General features: G+C 46.3%; 1 protein-coding gene across 3 annotated transcripts in view; it reads left to right on the forward strand.

Annotated features, from left to right (window-relative positions):
• Nucleotides 1-16,576, forward strand: part of LOC149358757 (GRAM domain-containing protein 4-like) — a 159,887-nt gene that overhangs the window by 102,424 nt on the left and 40,887 nt on the right. Inside the window, exon 1 of one of the 3 annotated variants that reach the window (XM_089570935.1) lies at nt 10,042-11,701. The exons of the other annotated variants lie outside the window; for them this stretch is intronic. Within the exon in view, the coding sequence (XP_089427061.1) occupies nt 11,582-11,701 (120 nt within the window). The 5' untranslated portion in view covers nt 10,042-11,581. Of the gene's footprint in view, nt 1-10,041; nt 11,702-16,576 lie in introns of those variants that run through there. 3 annotated transcript variants of the gene reach the window in all.

Genomic DNA, 16,576 nt, shown 5'->3' on the forward strand with positions numbered 1-16,576 from the left:
AGGTGTAAAAAAAGCTGCAAAAACACTCTTGTCCTTTGCGGGCAAAATTAGTCCGCACACGTCATATTTCATAAGGCCCGTGACGTCTCGCTTGTGGACGAAAAAACAAAAACAACCCTGCTAACTTCAACTTTTTCCAAATCATTAACCTAGGCACCAGGTTAATGACACGAAATAACGTTTTTGTTCTTGCCCTAACAGTCTCCCTCAAGCAGCATTAAGAATCCTTAAAACAGCGCAAAAGACAAGGACACAGAAAGAAAAGACACACTCAGCACTGTGTGTGTCTTTTCTTTCGCTGTGTGTGTCTTTTCTTTCTGTGTCCTTGTCTTTTGCGCTGTTTTAAGGAATCATGGTTCATCAACTAGCCTGCACGTCTACCCTTGTAAGCATTAAGAAATGAGAGCCGTGTATCTGTATTTTCTTTTGATTCTTATGACGTTGTCTCTGCGAGCTTAACGGCATCACTGAAGCTTTCCTCTGCACGCGTCTCATTCTCAGAGAACCCCCGACGTCCGGAGCTTCGGAGTCCCATAACCTCCAACTCTTTCTCCTCCAGTATAGGCATCACGTGACGCTAAACGGCCGTATACGCACGTCGACGCATGCACGAGCGGACGCCTGTTTACTAAGGAAACGCCTCATTATTCGAGGCGAAAGACACCATCTGGCGTTCATTATGCGATGATGCAGTGGGCTGAGAGACTGGTCGCTTTGAGGAAGACGGATCGAGAGAGAAGGTTCAACGTTCCCGCTCGATGGCAAGAACCAAGGCGGTGTGGCATGGCAATCGGCTCACGTGGTTCGCGTGTCGGTGGTCACGTTGTACTGTGCTTCTCTCTGCTAGGCGACCGAAGCACGACAACTGTCGGAACGTCGACCATGCGTCATAGTTACGTTGCGAAATGAACTTGCGCGAGCGCCGAGACGGCGATAATGCGACGAGAACATCATCCGTGCCTTTCTGCGACGCACCAAACACACCGGGATAATTGCGTGCGCTCGATGGACATACTGTTGCGCCAAGTACAGTGTTTATAGCAGGGCAATGAGGAGAGCTTGGATAATGGATGCGCGTCACGCGTTTAGAGAGCTCGCTGAGTCATATGTCTGCGGCGGAAGAAATTATGCTATTGGTGGCAGGTGGCAGACCTTTAGCATTGGAGATGTACTAGCGAGGACGTGTACCGAATTGCTGGAGGCCTCCTGCGCATGTGCAGTATGGATCCGGTAATCTAGTGTATAAACGTCTGCGCTAGTGCGTCTCCAATGTGCTAAAAGCCTCTAACAAGACTGAGACATTTGTGGTTGTGCGCGAATGCAGTACTCAGCCACTCATAGTATGATGTGAATTTTTACGGAGAGAAACAAGTTAGCGGCCGTGGCGTTGATGCTTTTTTGCAAATTGCCTTTTGGCTGGAGATCTGTGTAGCACCCGTGCTCTCACCTAACTTATTACGGAGGAACAGTCCCAGGCCCATTTAGCGCATGTCTCTTTGACTGTCATTATCCCAACTGTCGACTTGTAACATCGTGATCATGGTCTGATTAGCGCATTTGCATATATGCATTTGCATTTAGCGCATTTACAATTCTTTATCGTTTCCACTGAATTCTTCTCGGCGGATTTACTTGCCTTGTTAAGATCCATTATTCCTTCTCTTTTTCTTTTTTTTTTTTACATATGAATTGATTAAAAACTAACTGTCATTCTCGGAGCCACGTCTGCAGAGGTCAGACTTCGTTCAACACTGAGATCATCGCGAAACAGCTACAAAAGCAAAAGGAGATGGGTGAATGTTGTGATGCGTGCTCTACGCTTCTTTTTTTTTTTTTTGATATTCGGATATCGATACCAACCAGCTCAATAATCCATCTTAGTCAGCAGAGTTAAGACACTCGACTCTGTAAGCTTGTGTGAACAGTGGTCTTCATACGTTGAATGAAGTCAACACAGGGCACTGTAAAGTGTTGCGTTCCTGGCGCTAAAAGGCTTCAGACATTTAAGAGCTAGACTGTTCCTTCGACTACTCAGTGCACATCTGTAGAAAATAAAGTATAAACAATATGTGCTTTCTCTTTCTGACAATCCAGTCTTCACAAGAGGCGTGAGAGGCATGGCTCCGAAGCTTGTTAAACACAATGCATGTTATACATTGCCTTATATTTCGTTATACCTCGTTTCTTTTCCTTTTTTTTGCATTTATCCCTGCTGCCTCAGCTTAGAACATAGTTTAAGAGCGCGGGAAGACACGACAACACGAAGAACACCTGAAGCACTCTTGAGAGTGCGAAACAAGGTGTGCTAATTTTAGGTTCCGCACATCTAAATACCTAATCCTTCTGGCGTCTCTTTCCACCATTGTGCTGTTGTCTTTTTTTCCTGTTGTTGCGCCATTGTTGTAGTTGCGCTGCTTTGACAAATAGGCAAGCGGATGTTTGCAGTCTTCTATCGCCCAGATAACCAAGTACGCCCGCTGCTCATGTTATGTTCACTCGTTAGTCCTCTTCTAGCCTTGGGATTCAGGTATGTCAACTCGCTAAGATAAGTTATAAGGCTAGTTGCAAGCCACTTATTGAATGAACAGTTATATCTATAGAATACAACCACAAAGGACGGGCGGTATTGTCTGTCCACTATATAGATAACGTATACGGTGCATACTAGCTATGCTTCCCATAAACCGGCTTTTGTAAGTTTACACCTGGAACCTTAATTGACCTATATATATATATATATATATATATATATATATATATATATATATATATATATATATATATATATATATGAAAGAAGCCATCAGCCACAGAAACCAAGGGAAAGAGGGGATTTTTAATTTATTTATTTTGTGCTGTTGTTCGATTTAGAATATTACTGAATATGTTATCGCTTAAAGCTAATTGATTACAAATTGATTAGAAAATTGATTAGAAACAGCCGTCGCCGTAGCTCAGCGGTAGAGCACCGGACGCGTAATTCGGAGGTCGTGGGTTCGGATCCCACCGGCGGCATGTGGTTGTTTTTTCTTCTGCTTTTCTAATCAATTAGCTTTAAGCGATAACATATTCAGTAATATTCTAAATCGAACAGCAGCACAAATTAAATAAATAAATAAATTAAAAATCCCCTCTTTCCCTTGGTTTCTGTGGCTGTTGGCTTCTCTCATATTAATAACGAGCCCCTCATTCCCCTTTTCGATATATATATATATATATATATATATATATATATATATATATATATATATATATATATATATATATATATATATATATATATATGGGTGTGTGTGCCATTTTTGCGGGTAGTATTAAGGCAAGTGCTCCTAAAGCGCTCGCAGCTTCAGCATGTCCAGGCGCTCCACGGAAGTCTTGGCACACGCACCCGTCACCATCGTTAACGTTTGACGCAAAGACGTAGCCGCAGCAGATAACTACAGCGCGCAAGCCGGAAACTTCGCACCAGGTAGAGTTAATATAGTGACTGATGCCAATACTTCGTGTCCGTCTGCAATCGATTAACGAACAGAACTTCGTAACAAGACCGCTACACCTTAGTCGCCGGGTTGCGCTGCTGTTAGCATCGTAGTCTAGACAGAGTAGCCAAACCGAACCACTTTGCCCTACTGTTATTTGCTGTACCGATTTCATTAAAATGTGTGGCGTTCTGGAAGCTACATCTAGTAGCACCCAATCAGAAGTCATGTTCGAAAAGCCGGTCGCGCCTAACTACGGCACGTCATTGACTAATTGGTAGCCAGTCAAATTAGACTGTTTAGGAACCAACGTATCTACTAACTGAGTGGTAGTCAGTAAATACGTTACTGGTTGGTAGTTAACTGGTTAGTAGTTGGTAGATAGCTAAAGAGCCCATACCAACCTCGGTGATGAAGTGTAAGTACAAGCACGAAATCGTAATAAAAACGAAGGAGATAGAGGAGGTTACGAGCTCGCATCCGATTTTTCGCTTTTATTTTCCTGTCGATTGGATTGGATTGGAGTAAACTTTATTTGTGCCTGCAGTTGGACGCTCGCGCGCCCCGACGAGGGCCTACGTCGAGGAGTTCGTATCGACTATGGAAGAAACCCCCTCATGAGTCACTGCAAATTGCAGTGTTTGCGTCATTACCTAGAGCTAAGGAGATAAGTTCGAGGAAGGTCTGCAGCATTGGCCAGCGAACAAGTCCTCTCTGACCTGTATCCTAGCCTGCATTATAAGACACAAAAAATAATACCAAAACGAATATAATTTATGCCAGTGTCTCTTTCACACCCCCGAAAGACGTGTGTTGCATCAATGAACAAAATCCTCAATGCGAAGGTGGACATTGATGGCTTAGAAAATCCCGGCGACGTTCCTTGTTGTTGTTGAGCCTAAATGTTATTTTTGCTTGCTTTCTTTGCGTTCCTAAGAGGCTCTTACTTTTATTTATTTCGATGTACACAAATCGCCTGATGGGTGTCGACGTCATGGAGAATACAAGTAAAAGTTAGCGACATAACACAACGCATGGATAGTTTGACTGACTGCTGAAAACACAGGCAAGGAACAGCTAAACATCAACCAGCGCCGAATGTCTGTGAACATATATGAACTAAAATTGCAGAGAAGCCAACGTAGTCTCAAATATGCAGAGTACTGCAAAACGAAAAAAAGTTCGGAACAGTGTGAGTTTGAAGAATAAATGTATTGTCCTTATTCACAAAGCATGTTAACTAAGGATATTGTCACATAGTGGTGACTGCAGTCCGGAGAGCAGGAAAACAGCGAGAATGGTTTCTAAACGAAACTCTTAAAGCGTGCAAAGTTACTATAACATTCTTTAACAACGTAGAAACGGTTCCGCCTGCCAAAGTATGCCAAGTCCATTTGGGCTAGCATTTGAAATGGTGACTGACGCTATATAGTCGATTAAAATTGCGACGGGCTTCAAGCTTCTCCGCAGCGCACAGCACCAAGTGGGTGGCGCATGATAACGTCGTCGACGGTCTTGGTACATTTCCAACGCGTAAACGTTTACTTTTAAGGAAAAAATTGCCGACGATTACGTTACTTCCTGATGCGAAATTTGAGCGCAGCACATCAGCTGTTTCAGCTTTTCGATAGATTGAGGCAAAGAATTCGAGCAAGACATGATGTGTACAATTACAGACAACTTGTTATTTTTCACACATACTCCTTCCTCAAAAAACACTCCGCTAGGGGGCGCTATAAGTCTGTGCTCACCACATTGAAGTTGCGCAAAGCACAGCGCTCTTGTTCGCACTCTGAAAGGACAAATCCCAAGCTCACTAAACATGACATTCCGTTGAGCCGTCGTGGTGAGATGCTAAATGCGAAGCGCGGAAGACTGGGCTAGTCGAAAGGAGGCTGCACGCGGGCTTGCACGTGGGGATATCCTTGCACGCGCGTCTTCTACGCAGCTCGACCGTTGTCTCTCTAACGGTTGGGGTATTACCTGCCACACCTATATTTGCAACCGAGTTCAGGTTCTAGAAGTTATGCCATAGTTACAGTTAAAAAAAAAAAAGAGAGATGTGCCAGATGTCTTGCAATCGTTTACTGAATACCAATAATTGGATTACCGAGAATATTACCCCTTGCTAAAAGTAATCTAAGCTTTAGAAAACTCGAAGAAAATGTTACATATTAAAAGTAATCAATTGCTTGTAACGCGTTTAATAGAAGTCTGGTAGTTACTGAACTCTCCCATCTTGAGCTTCAGAAGTAATGTGCTCAATGCCTGCTGTTTCTTTTGTTTTTTCAATTGATTTTGTGCAGCTTGGGCTCCCTGTGTACCTGTGTTGAATGAATGAATGAATGAATGAATGAATGAATGAATGAATGAATGAATGAATGAATGAATGAATGAATGAATGAATTGCACCATAATGCACAAATTCAGCTTAATGCTCTGTCGTGAACAAACAATCTGACGTCCAAAAGCTGCTTATGTCATTTCGCAGTTAGTTCTTGAATCTCACTGAAAGATCACAAAACGCTGTTCCGTTCGAAGCAGTGACGCGTCACAGAGAAGTTGGCCTTTATGGGGCTATTTGCTGCATCTCAGAAAAAGCGTCCAAGTGGCTAGGAGATGTGCATGTCAAGGAATCAAATTCCTGGAAAACCACCATAAACTTTTTTCTTTATCCGACCCAAGGTAACTTTTCATCCTCTGTAATGCCAGCACGGTAGGAGCAGAGGCCATATAATTCATGTCTGTTCTTTTTTTCTGATTCGTTCCTTGCCAGTGAACAGCCAACCTTGCATACCAGAGCTGTCAAATGGCGTCGCTTGCTAGCTTTCAGCCTCCCCGTCGTCAGACGACCGGCGCCAATGACACAAGGACAAAATGAAACGAATCGTGTGAAGGATCTTAGCTAACTACATCCCCGACTTTACAGTTCGGAACCTCTATTCGCGACAGCAGTCACGTTTCTGACTGAAACTGTCTACTTTGTTTGCTTACATTTCCTTGTCGTTAAATGTCTAACCATCTCCGAAACGTCATCCCCGAGGCACCATCGCCAGAGCGAGGAAATGTTTCTTTTGTTGTGAGGCTCCGACTTGAAGACCTTGAAGAAACTTCGGGGCTAATGTGGCCTTGAGGCTGCCTAGCTCGAACTGGGCGTAATTGCTGCTTCTCATTTCGTACAGTGCATTCGTTTCTTCCATGCTCCATCTATGTCCGATATCACCCTTGTAAATTCAGACTGAAAGCTGTGTACCACTTCATTTCCTGTATTATTCCGTATGGAATAAGTTAAATGCTTATTTCTGCGTTCGTTTTTTTTTTTTTTTTCCAAGGCGATGCCTTCGTTCTTCGACCCATATACTAATTCACCGAGAACAAGAAAAGCACGGCCCTCTTTCGACCAAGATTCCAACAACAACCTGAAATCCTTTGTAAGATAGAATTTTACAGAAAAGAACGGCCACAGGCTTATATTTTATTCCGAACCTACTTTTGCAACACATCTACCACTTTTGCCACGCATAAAAAAAAGGAGGGGGGGGGGGGGGGAGGGGGGGTGTTAGCGCCTCGTTGCATTGCGGTGTCCGTGAAACGTACTACCAATTTGCCAGAAATAACTATAGGCAACGGGGTTCGTTTCTTAGCCAAGCAGCGGAGCGCTTATGACGCCACTTAAGCTACAAATGTGTGCAAGGTGAGCAGAGCACTTATCTTCACCTTCCGAGATCATTTAGTTTTTAGGGAAGCCGTAAGAGCTCCACCATGCTGGTGAGAAGCAACTCCTATTGATTACTTTTGGCATAGACGGTACGCTGACAGGCCGGCCTGTCAGCCCGCCGCTGCGTACCTTCCTAGTCCAGTAATGCAAGCAACACCAGCAGAATCTTAGAACCAGTCCTCAATCCAGCCCACTCACAGCGCATTCTTAAAGACTCTAGTTGTAATACCGACGCATTCTTGCGACATGTGCAGCCTGTGTAAATTTTAATTATTTTCGGCAAACCATCTGATGTATTCTTTACATTAGAGTTGAAATCTGGGTCAGTTGGTACATATTCATTAAAAAAAATTGGCAGTGGTTTAGCTCTGGTTAAACCTGGAGGATTTCGAAAGCAACGAGGAGAGAGAGAGAGAGGCGATGGAGAGCGCGCGGCAGCGGCGGCGGCCCCGGCAGCGTATTCGCCAACTGCAGCCTGTACAGCCACATGGCTTGAAACCACGGTGAATTGATCACGGTGACTGAAGATTGTCACAACGGCTTACCTAAAAGGGATAATAAATCATTTTAAATGGCGTTATATGCCATTAAGCATCACGATTTGCGACCTAAAAGGGAAAAAAAGGGAAAAAAAATGAAATTAAAAATACAATAAAATTACAGTACAGAGAGCGGAGTCGAACGGCCGACCTTCCATACGCAACACGTGCCTCTAATCCACTGCGCCATAGCGGCGATGTCAAGCCGTCGTTCTGAATGAATATTTATAACCAGCCTTAATGTGGCTGCTACCTGCCGGTGGGCGGCGCTGTCATCGCTGGCTGTACCGGCTGCATTTGGCGAACACGCGCCCCGGCACGCTAGCTATGCGCCGCTACTGTGCATGCGCAACTGGCGAGCGCGGCGGCGGCATCTCTGAGTCACCCGCGCAGCGACGGCGGCGGCGCGCCAGCTGTGCGCCGTGTGACGTCGCTGCTCCTCGGGCATGCGCAGTATGGCCTTTCGACAGCTCCGCGAAATGGCTCGCCGAATCGCGTAGTGTTGCTTTCGCACAAACACACACACGACGACTGGACTAACAACTGCGCTGTATCGAAGGAAACAGCCTCACAGGAAAAGGTGGCAGAGCATGCGCAGCTCAGGCATCAAAATTCTGCATTATAAAGGTAAGCCTTGCTCTAGCGCCGTTGCGAAAGGAAACTTAGTTTCCTTCCGCATAAGGGATATAGAAGGATTGCTGATGCAATCATCCCCTTGCATACTGATGGGGAACGCCTCGAGGATTTCGCGCTCAACTTTTTCCTTTCTTGCCTCTGCCAATAATGCTGACGTTAGAAAACAGCGGGTATCAGCCGCATTCCCGGCAATGTCGAGGCTAAGTTGCGGTGCTCTTTCAGTATTTCATTAATACACCGACCTGTTTGGCCAATGTACACTTTTTCGAAAGTTAACGAGTGACGTAGCGGTTTTCATACTGCGTCGAACAGACCGGACGATAAGTCCTGCCACGTGCAACACGTGAGCACAGGCGTGGAAGCTTGAAGGGAGCAGAAAAACAGAACATCGACACCCTGCCTTCCAGCGACCTTTTTGATGGTGGGGGATATTTTATGCACATGTGTTCTTTGTTTTACGATATCCGCATATTCGTGCCAATGTCGTCCACGATGCGTTCATTAATAAACATGAGAGTGGCGCCGAGGAGCCTGGAGGCGGTTGCTTGGAATGCTCCCACGATGCACGATTACAGACATTCAAGTTTAGCGTAAGCTTAATTTCTGAAACTACAAGTTTGGCTGGCGTTGTCGCTAAGACATAGAATCGTAGCGAATCTCTCCAGGTGCGGCAAAGCCACGAACTTTTAGAGCTCTTTAGCTCTACTTCTCGCATTTCGGGTCCCAGCGTTGTGCGTTATAACGCAAATCGTAACGCCGTGGTTGCCATGGCAACCGAGGTGGTGACATAGTAAAATAAAATTACTGGCGGCAGTGTGGTGCCCGGGCACCACAACTGGGAAATAGACTATGTCGATATATTATATGTACCCTCTCTGGTAGGCGTCAAAGTCTGGCCACTTAGTCCAGATATTCGTGTAAAGTTTCTGGGTCAACTGTTTGCCGCAGAATGTACCGGATGGTGCCGTACGATTAAGCGCTTCGTGCAGCATAAACTTACTGGCTAAGTTAGAGTCTAGCTCGCGGCAGGCATTCGAACCGGCAGCCTACGCAAGGTGTATTAACGCTCGATATTCGATCGCTGGCTCAGCGTCAACTCATTTTTTAATTCTCCTTGCATTAGCCCTTCTCCTCTTATCACCGAGACTTGACCCAGACCTTTCTTCCGCTAGGCATAGTGCGTGACGTATCCAGGACGTGAAAGCCGCACTTAGGTCTCATAACCTGCTTGTCTATACATTTATTCGACCGTTACAAGAGGGCACCTTTACAATTTCCGCGCAGCATGCGATTTTATCCGACCGTAGTGGCGCGGAGCGGACTTCTTTTTAACGAGGAATGATAAGCAAGCAGCCAGTCCGTCAGGAGGCGCCTATTAGTGATTCATCCAGCTTTTGCCCAGGGGGCGAAACGCTCGGATAAAAAAAGGCAACCCTGTATGGGTCTTCCGCAAAGGTGTGGTTTAGGGGAAGGGGAAATGCATGTATCTTGGCTTAGGAGAAAGGGGGAGGCAAGAACGAAGAAGGAAGCTCTCGCAAGGAGGCTGCAAGACAGCAACAGCAGCAGCAGGCTGTCTCTGTTGGGGCAGTTGGGACCTCGGCCGGCTAACAAGACGGGCCTTAGCTGCGACCATGACGTCATTCTCGTTCTGAGAGACAGAAAAGCGGAGAAAAAAAAAACGCGTTGCCTCCTAGTACGGACGGAGAGCGTTTGTTCCTGCGGTTGTTTGAAGAAAGCGCTCCTCCGCGCTTTCTTTCGTTTTCCCTTGCTCACCTTTTCTGTCTCAGCGGTCAGCCTGCGAGGAGCAAGGACGGCAACCACGTGCTCGCACCTCATTGTCCGAGCAGGTGGCCTCCGAGCTACGAGAATTCGTGCAGCAACGCGAGGAGTGAGACCTTGAGTACACCGGCGCATTTAGTAGACGCCCGTTCGTCACGCGGAAGCGAGGAAAGCAGGACGGTGCGGAGTGGAGCAGCCGGCCTGCCCGGCGTTTATCTTTGAAGAAGGCTTTTATAGCAGACCCTTCCCGAGGAACTGGACTCAAGACTTGGGCGCCGTCGGCGTCTGCGGCGCGTTCTCTCAAGACGTCTTCTGGTGTCGTGTAGAGGAAGCCCTGGAAGAAGAATGGGTGTCTGGAGGACGTGAGCCTCTCGTGCTTCCGTTTTGGTGATCCCTGTACCAATCTGTGGGAGGATGTGTGTAGACATATGTTGTGCAACGCGTACATGGATCCGGAGGGAGTGATGCAGGAACGCCACCTAGCATTCGCCTTCACAAGGTTCTGAAGGAACTATAGCTGCTGTGGTCGGCGCGCCCAGGGCTAGAAACCCCAAGAAGCAGTTAGTGACCAGCAGCTTCTTTCATCGCAAGGAATTTCGAACGCAGTACTGGACGTTGGATGGTGCGAAGCAGGTCTCTCGGCGTTGCCGCTACTCGGAATCCTTTTCGAAGTCCGGACTGTTGTCCTTTTCAGACCCAAGATCACGTAGGATTCGCATCGTAAGCTTAAGCTTAACACGCTGACATACGGGCGTTGGGTCTTATCACGTGGTGTTTCCGGGAGTCATTTTTCCACCAGCTGTGTGTGTGTGTGTGTCTGCGTGTGCTGCATGAGCGAGTCTAACGGCGTCTACGGCGATCGGTCGGCTCATCCAACCTGCTTCGTGTCTGCGGATTGCATCGCCTCCTGTGTAGCCATATCTCTCCCGTAATTCTATAGCTGCAGGAAACCCCTGGAAACAGACTGAAGAGTTTCTGAGTTCCCGGAGACATTACTGCAGAGGCGGTATAGTTTGTCGCTCGCATGTACAATGTTGAACTACTCGACGGCATTATCTCGCGTGTTTTCTGCTCAGCCCTCATCGGCGCAACCCACCGGCCTATCAAAGCTTTTGTAGTGTCCGCCCCAATCCTGAAAGCAAAAGAAAGAAGAGGCCAGATAACGCCCGATTACTCTTCGTTGTGGCTACAAAAGAAAGGTGTGGGTGTGCGGGCGGGAGAGTGACAATGCAGCAGCAGCAGCAGTGCTGAAACAAAGGGATTCAACCGGAGAGGCAAAGAGCGCCGCGGTGACGGCGCCTCCCCTGAGCCAGCTGCAGACATGTGCTCCGTTCGACGCGAGGATCCGGCTGTGCACGACGATATCGGAGATAAAGCGGCGGCGGTCGCCGCCGCCGTTGACGCTGCCGTGCGCCCCGCACGCCCGCGACATGCATCTCCGGGCGATGATACAGGCCACCGCCGTGGTTGAAGGTCCCGCCATTCACCGGTTCCACAGGAGGCGAGTCTCGTACCGACGCGTCGCGCTCATCCGCAGCTACTACAACAGAGTGAGTTCCCTTTCCTCCCCCGTCAACGCGTCGGCTTTAGACAACCCTGGTTTCTTTTGCTTTCTATATTGTTGTGCGGTGACACGATATTGTATGGTCTGGCCTGGTATGCTATAAGGCACGGCACTGTGTTATATTTTATGCATAGCATAGAATACCTTGCGATCCCATGCCCATCCCATACCGCTCCCTTACCCATCCCTTTAAGCATAGCATAGCATATCGTACCCATCCCGAACCCATCCCATACCCATCCCATACCCATCCCCATCCCATACCCATCCCATACCCATCCCATACCCACCCCATACCCATCCCATACCCATGACATGGTCTTGATTGGTCTGGTTTGGTATGGTTTAAGATACGGCACTGTGTGCTATTTCATGCATAGTATAGCGTACCTTACCCATCCGTAACGATCCCATATATCCATATATGGGATCGTAACGATCCCATACCCCGTAACGATCCCAAACCCATCTCGTACCCACTCCGTAGGCTGTCCACGCCCATCCGCTGCCAATACCATACCGATATATGTGGAGTTTACGTCCCAGATATGCTCATGGGCTGTGAAGGATGGCGTAGTGGAGGGCACCGGATTAATTTCTAGCACCTGTGATTCTTCAACGTGTGCTGGCGTCGCACAGCACACAGGCGTTTTTTGCGTTTTGTTTCCTTCATGTAAGCGCGGCCGTCGCGGAAGGTATTCGATCACGCGACCTTGAGATCAGCAGTCGAATGCCAAAGCCACTGAGTCACCGCGACCGGCCTATTCTGACGCTGTGCATGAATTTACTATAATATCCATGCGCGTATTCAGTCCCTGCAAAAAAAAAGTAAGGACGTTACTTCGCGTTTCACTGTAGTAGCCACCAAATTCTGTGCGTGTACGGAAGTTCCGTATTGACGCTGACAAGGCTGCGAGGATTTGTTTCTGTTCGTCTCAACTTATGGGTATTCGATGCGCCGGTAATGGCTTCAGGGTACGTTCAAAGACTGTCTGTGCATTTATGAGTACGCGTTTAATTTATTAGACTGTTTATAACGACGCAACAAAAAGAGAACAAAATATCGCAGCCTTTCGAGTTTTCAGAGTCATTTCGCAGGAATTTCCGTTCTTTTTTTTTTTAGTTTGATAATAGGGATCTTGATACGGTCCATCATCTCTTCAACAGGCAACTGCAACCTCGGTTAAGGCTTTATTTATTTTATTTTTTTAAAAAAGGTTTTTGCTGACCCGAAAGACGCGGGTTCGATCCCGGCCGCGGCGGGCAGGATTTCGATGGAGGCGAAATTCTAGAGGCCCGTGTACTGTGCGAGTTCAGTGCACGTTAAAGAAGCAACCAACCAACAAAAAAAAGACTTTCATACCACTTGTGGAACAAGAGCACACTCTTAAATATTTCCAGGCGCAGCGCAATCCAAGAAGAGGGCAAAAATGAATGTATCAGTTATAATTTAATTATCGCAATGATTTCATGCCTTTGTCGATTTCAGTAACTGTTTTGCTCTTGCCCTGTTTTTTGCAAAGTAACGTGCCACATCCATTAGCTGGGCACCATTGACGTGGAACCCGATTACCGCATGACGAGTTTTGTTTCGGTGGTTTTAGAGGAATTTCCTTCGATGGGGTTATATTCAGGCAAGTGAATTATTCTACCAAATAATTCAAGCAAACAAACGAGCGCAAAATTCAAAGAAGCAAATAAACCATTAGCATCTCAGTGACCGTATTAGTCGGTAATGTCTCGGAGCCCAGCAGTGATGAACGTTCCTTACATTATAACCATAAACGTTCATTAGATGTTTATTACGCTTGAGGAGGGACTGGGCTAAGCACTTATATGGCACGCGAAGCGACTTTCTCATTCACTGTCGATCTACATCTCTGGCGCATTTACATGAGTGTTATATTTTTTAGTATTACCACTTAAAACGGAAGGGTGGCCTGCAAGTAAACATCGGGTTCAGTGGGTACAACATACACTCTAAACAATTAAGGAGTAAAAAAGGGAGTAAACTGTCCTCTATAAAAAGGAATGAGCTAGAGGACAGCTTACCCCTTCTTACTCCCATATGGGCATATTTGTATTTAGAGTGTGTCAGCTTGGTGCGCAGTAATCGAGAAGGCGCTCGCAATGTGCATCGGCATCGCAAAAAGCGGATGTCTCCAGCTTCCAAACAATGGACTCATATTTCTTAATCGGAGAGCATGCAACACCGCAGCATTTGGCGTTATCGAATCAGGTGCGCGCGCGAAATGTCGTCCACCTTTGAGTCCTTCTTGCGCTAAGCAGTCGCTGGTATCTGTCCGCGATGGAAATTTTTATAATACGCAGTTCATTCATTCATTCATTCATTCATTCATTCATTCATTCATTCATTCATTCATTCATTCATTCATTCATTCATTCATTCATTCATTCATTCATTCATTCATTCAAAGCTTTGTATCTCGAATTGCACCAAGAGATGCTTCCAAGGTTGTGCGCGGAATTAAGCGATAATGAAATTGGACATGAAAGGGGGAAGGGAAGCGGACCTCACATAACTGGTCCCGTGCAAAAACGCTGCACTGTGATTGGTTGGTGCCTTGGGTACATCGCTGTTCCGCTGCCTGAGGACGTCGTGCTAGTGCGACAAGTTGTGACAGCAACGCACGCAAGTACAGGTTCCCACAAAAGTTTTAGGAAAGCGAAAATTACAACAAAACTCAAAAGCGGGTATTTACCGATTCATTTTTGAGCTGTATCCACATATAGCACATTTGAAACTGCAGATGAAAGGCGCCGTAGGCGCGTTGAATTTAAGTACAGTCTCTGTCAAAAGTAACCAGGCTGCACGTTTTTCTTCTCAGTCGTATATTAAAGCTATTATGCAAGCCCTGAAGCTATAAATCTCTGTATGGTAAGAAGAACCCCTGTTCTCACCTTCAAAGAACTTTTTGATCTTTAGGGAAGCCGTGAGGGCTCTACTATACGAATGAGAAGCAAACCATCTAGTCTGGTCGCTTTTGTCAAAGACTGTACGTTGTTGTAGAGGGACGTAGGTACTTTGCGAGGTTAGTCGTGTACAAATGCAGAAGAAATGATGCGTCATAACAAATAAGTTACATTTAAGCTGGGCAGCCACAGTTTCGTCTTCAGTATGTAATATGAGCCACACTGAGAAAACGAAAGCCTGAAGTCTAAGCTTCAACTAACACCGTGAACTGCATGAATGCTTGAACATGACGTCAAAGTGACTTGTGTAAATGCAATCACTACCGTGACGTGTGCTTGAAAGCGAGTGACGTCATGTTTTTTTTTTTTTTTTGTACGGCGACATGGCTGTATACGAGAAAGCGGAGCGACTTTCTTAGTGTTTTGTACGTGGTGCTGCGTTCGCATCTATACGTGAACCGTCGCCTACACTGTAAACATCTAAACAGAGATCAGTAAAGAAGGGGTAGGCTGACATCTAGAACGGAGTGCGTTATAATACTTTTACTCCCATATAGACATATTCTTGTTTAGAGTGCAAAGCCCACTTCATATAGAATAGAATAACAAGGAAAGGGAAACAGCGATAGGGGGTTGTGGGTGGGTGATGACAGAAGGTATAGTCACGTCCATCTGACTTCAAAAGCGCAGTACATTGTAGCTCGGTTTCAGGAAACCCTCACTTTTGTTTTCAAGCAGTTCTGTTTCGTTCTTGTTTTATTGCTCTCCCGTAGCGGGGAAAAATTCTTCGGAGTCAAAAGGCTTAACCTCATCATTTTCTTTGGAAAGCTCATTGTTCTTCTTCATGAAAAGAATGGAAAATGCACGGAGAGGCTTGATTCAGGGTAGAGGTGGTTATTGGGAGCTAATAATATTGCACGCCGCACTTCAAAGGCTGGAAAGAACGAGTCTCAGCCACGCCCACGCGATCAAAGCGCGGGCCTTTTCGACGCCGCCAATGAATAAAAGGGCGACTACTTCTCTTTTGTTTCGGTTATACATATATATCCGTAGAGTGAATAAACTTGATCAGGGTCGGAATACATAACGAACGCGAATGCGAATTATTTGGAGTGAAGTAAAATTGAATAGGCCGTGCGAGGTCACTTTCACAGCGAATATACCGAGAAGGTAGCTCTCTAAGGAAACACCGTTTCTGCGAAGTACTCTTTTTTTATTACGCTATGCAAAGCCAGATACTGGACATCGTTGGTGTGATTATAGGCGGCGCGAAAGTTATGCCGAGTGTAGCTGACAGAGACATAGAGTGTTTCTAAATTCAATACCCACTCCCCATCGAGCCTGGTCCTTTCTCTCCTCGTTTTCTTTTTTTTTTCCCCAACAATCTTGGGTATTTTGCACACCGCGCACTTCTGCGTCATATTTCAGCGCCCAATGTCGTTACCAGGCCTTTCTTTCCCCTTACCGCGAACTCTCTTTCTTCCCTAGCCTCAAAGCCCATGTTTTCGCCAAGATTTCATTGCGGCGTCGACATGTCCTCGCTTTCATTCGTCAGAGCTTTGCTCTGGTTCAGCGTTAGCGGAAAGGTCAGTTAAATCTCGAAAGCTTCCCTTTGTATTTTTTTTATGGTACTATCATCACCAGTCTCACAAACCTACGCAGAGGCAGCACGGTCGCTTTCTTGCTTACGTCGGCGTTAAATGTGGATGACCTTTTTCTTTTTATTTTGTTTTGTTTATTTGCGTCTCAGTCAATGTCCTTCTCGACGCATCTGTTTGAATGACGAGCGTCAGGCAGCAATGAATGTCGCGTGGAGTAGCTCGCAGAACTTTTGCGTGTGGATCTACGCGAGGAAGTGGTGCCCTGCAGACAGGAAAAAAAAAAGAAAAAAGAGAGAGGGGGAGAGAAACTGACGGAAAGAATGAAA

This window comes from Amblyomma mixtum, chromosome 2 (assembly GCF_055824585.1).
Source record: "Amblyomma mixtum isolate Tamu chromosome 2, ASM5582458v1, whole genome shotgun sequence".
NCBI classification, from domain to species: Eukaryota; Metazoa; Arthropoda; class Arachnida; order Ixodida; family Ixodidae; genus Amblyomma; species Amblyomma mixtum.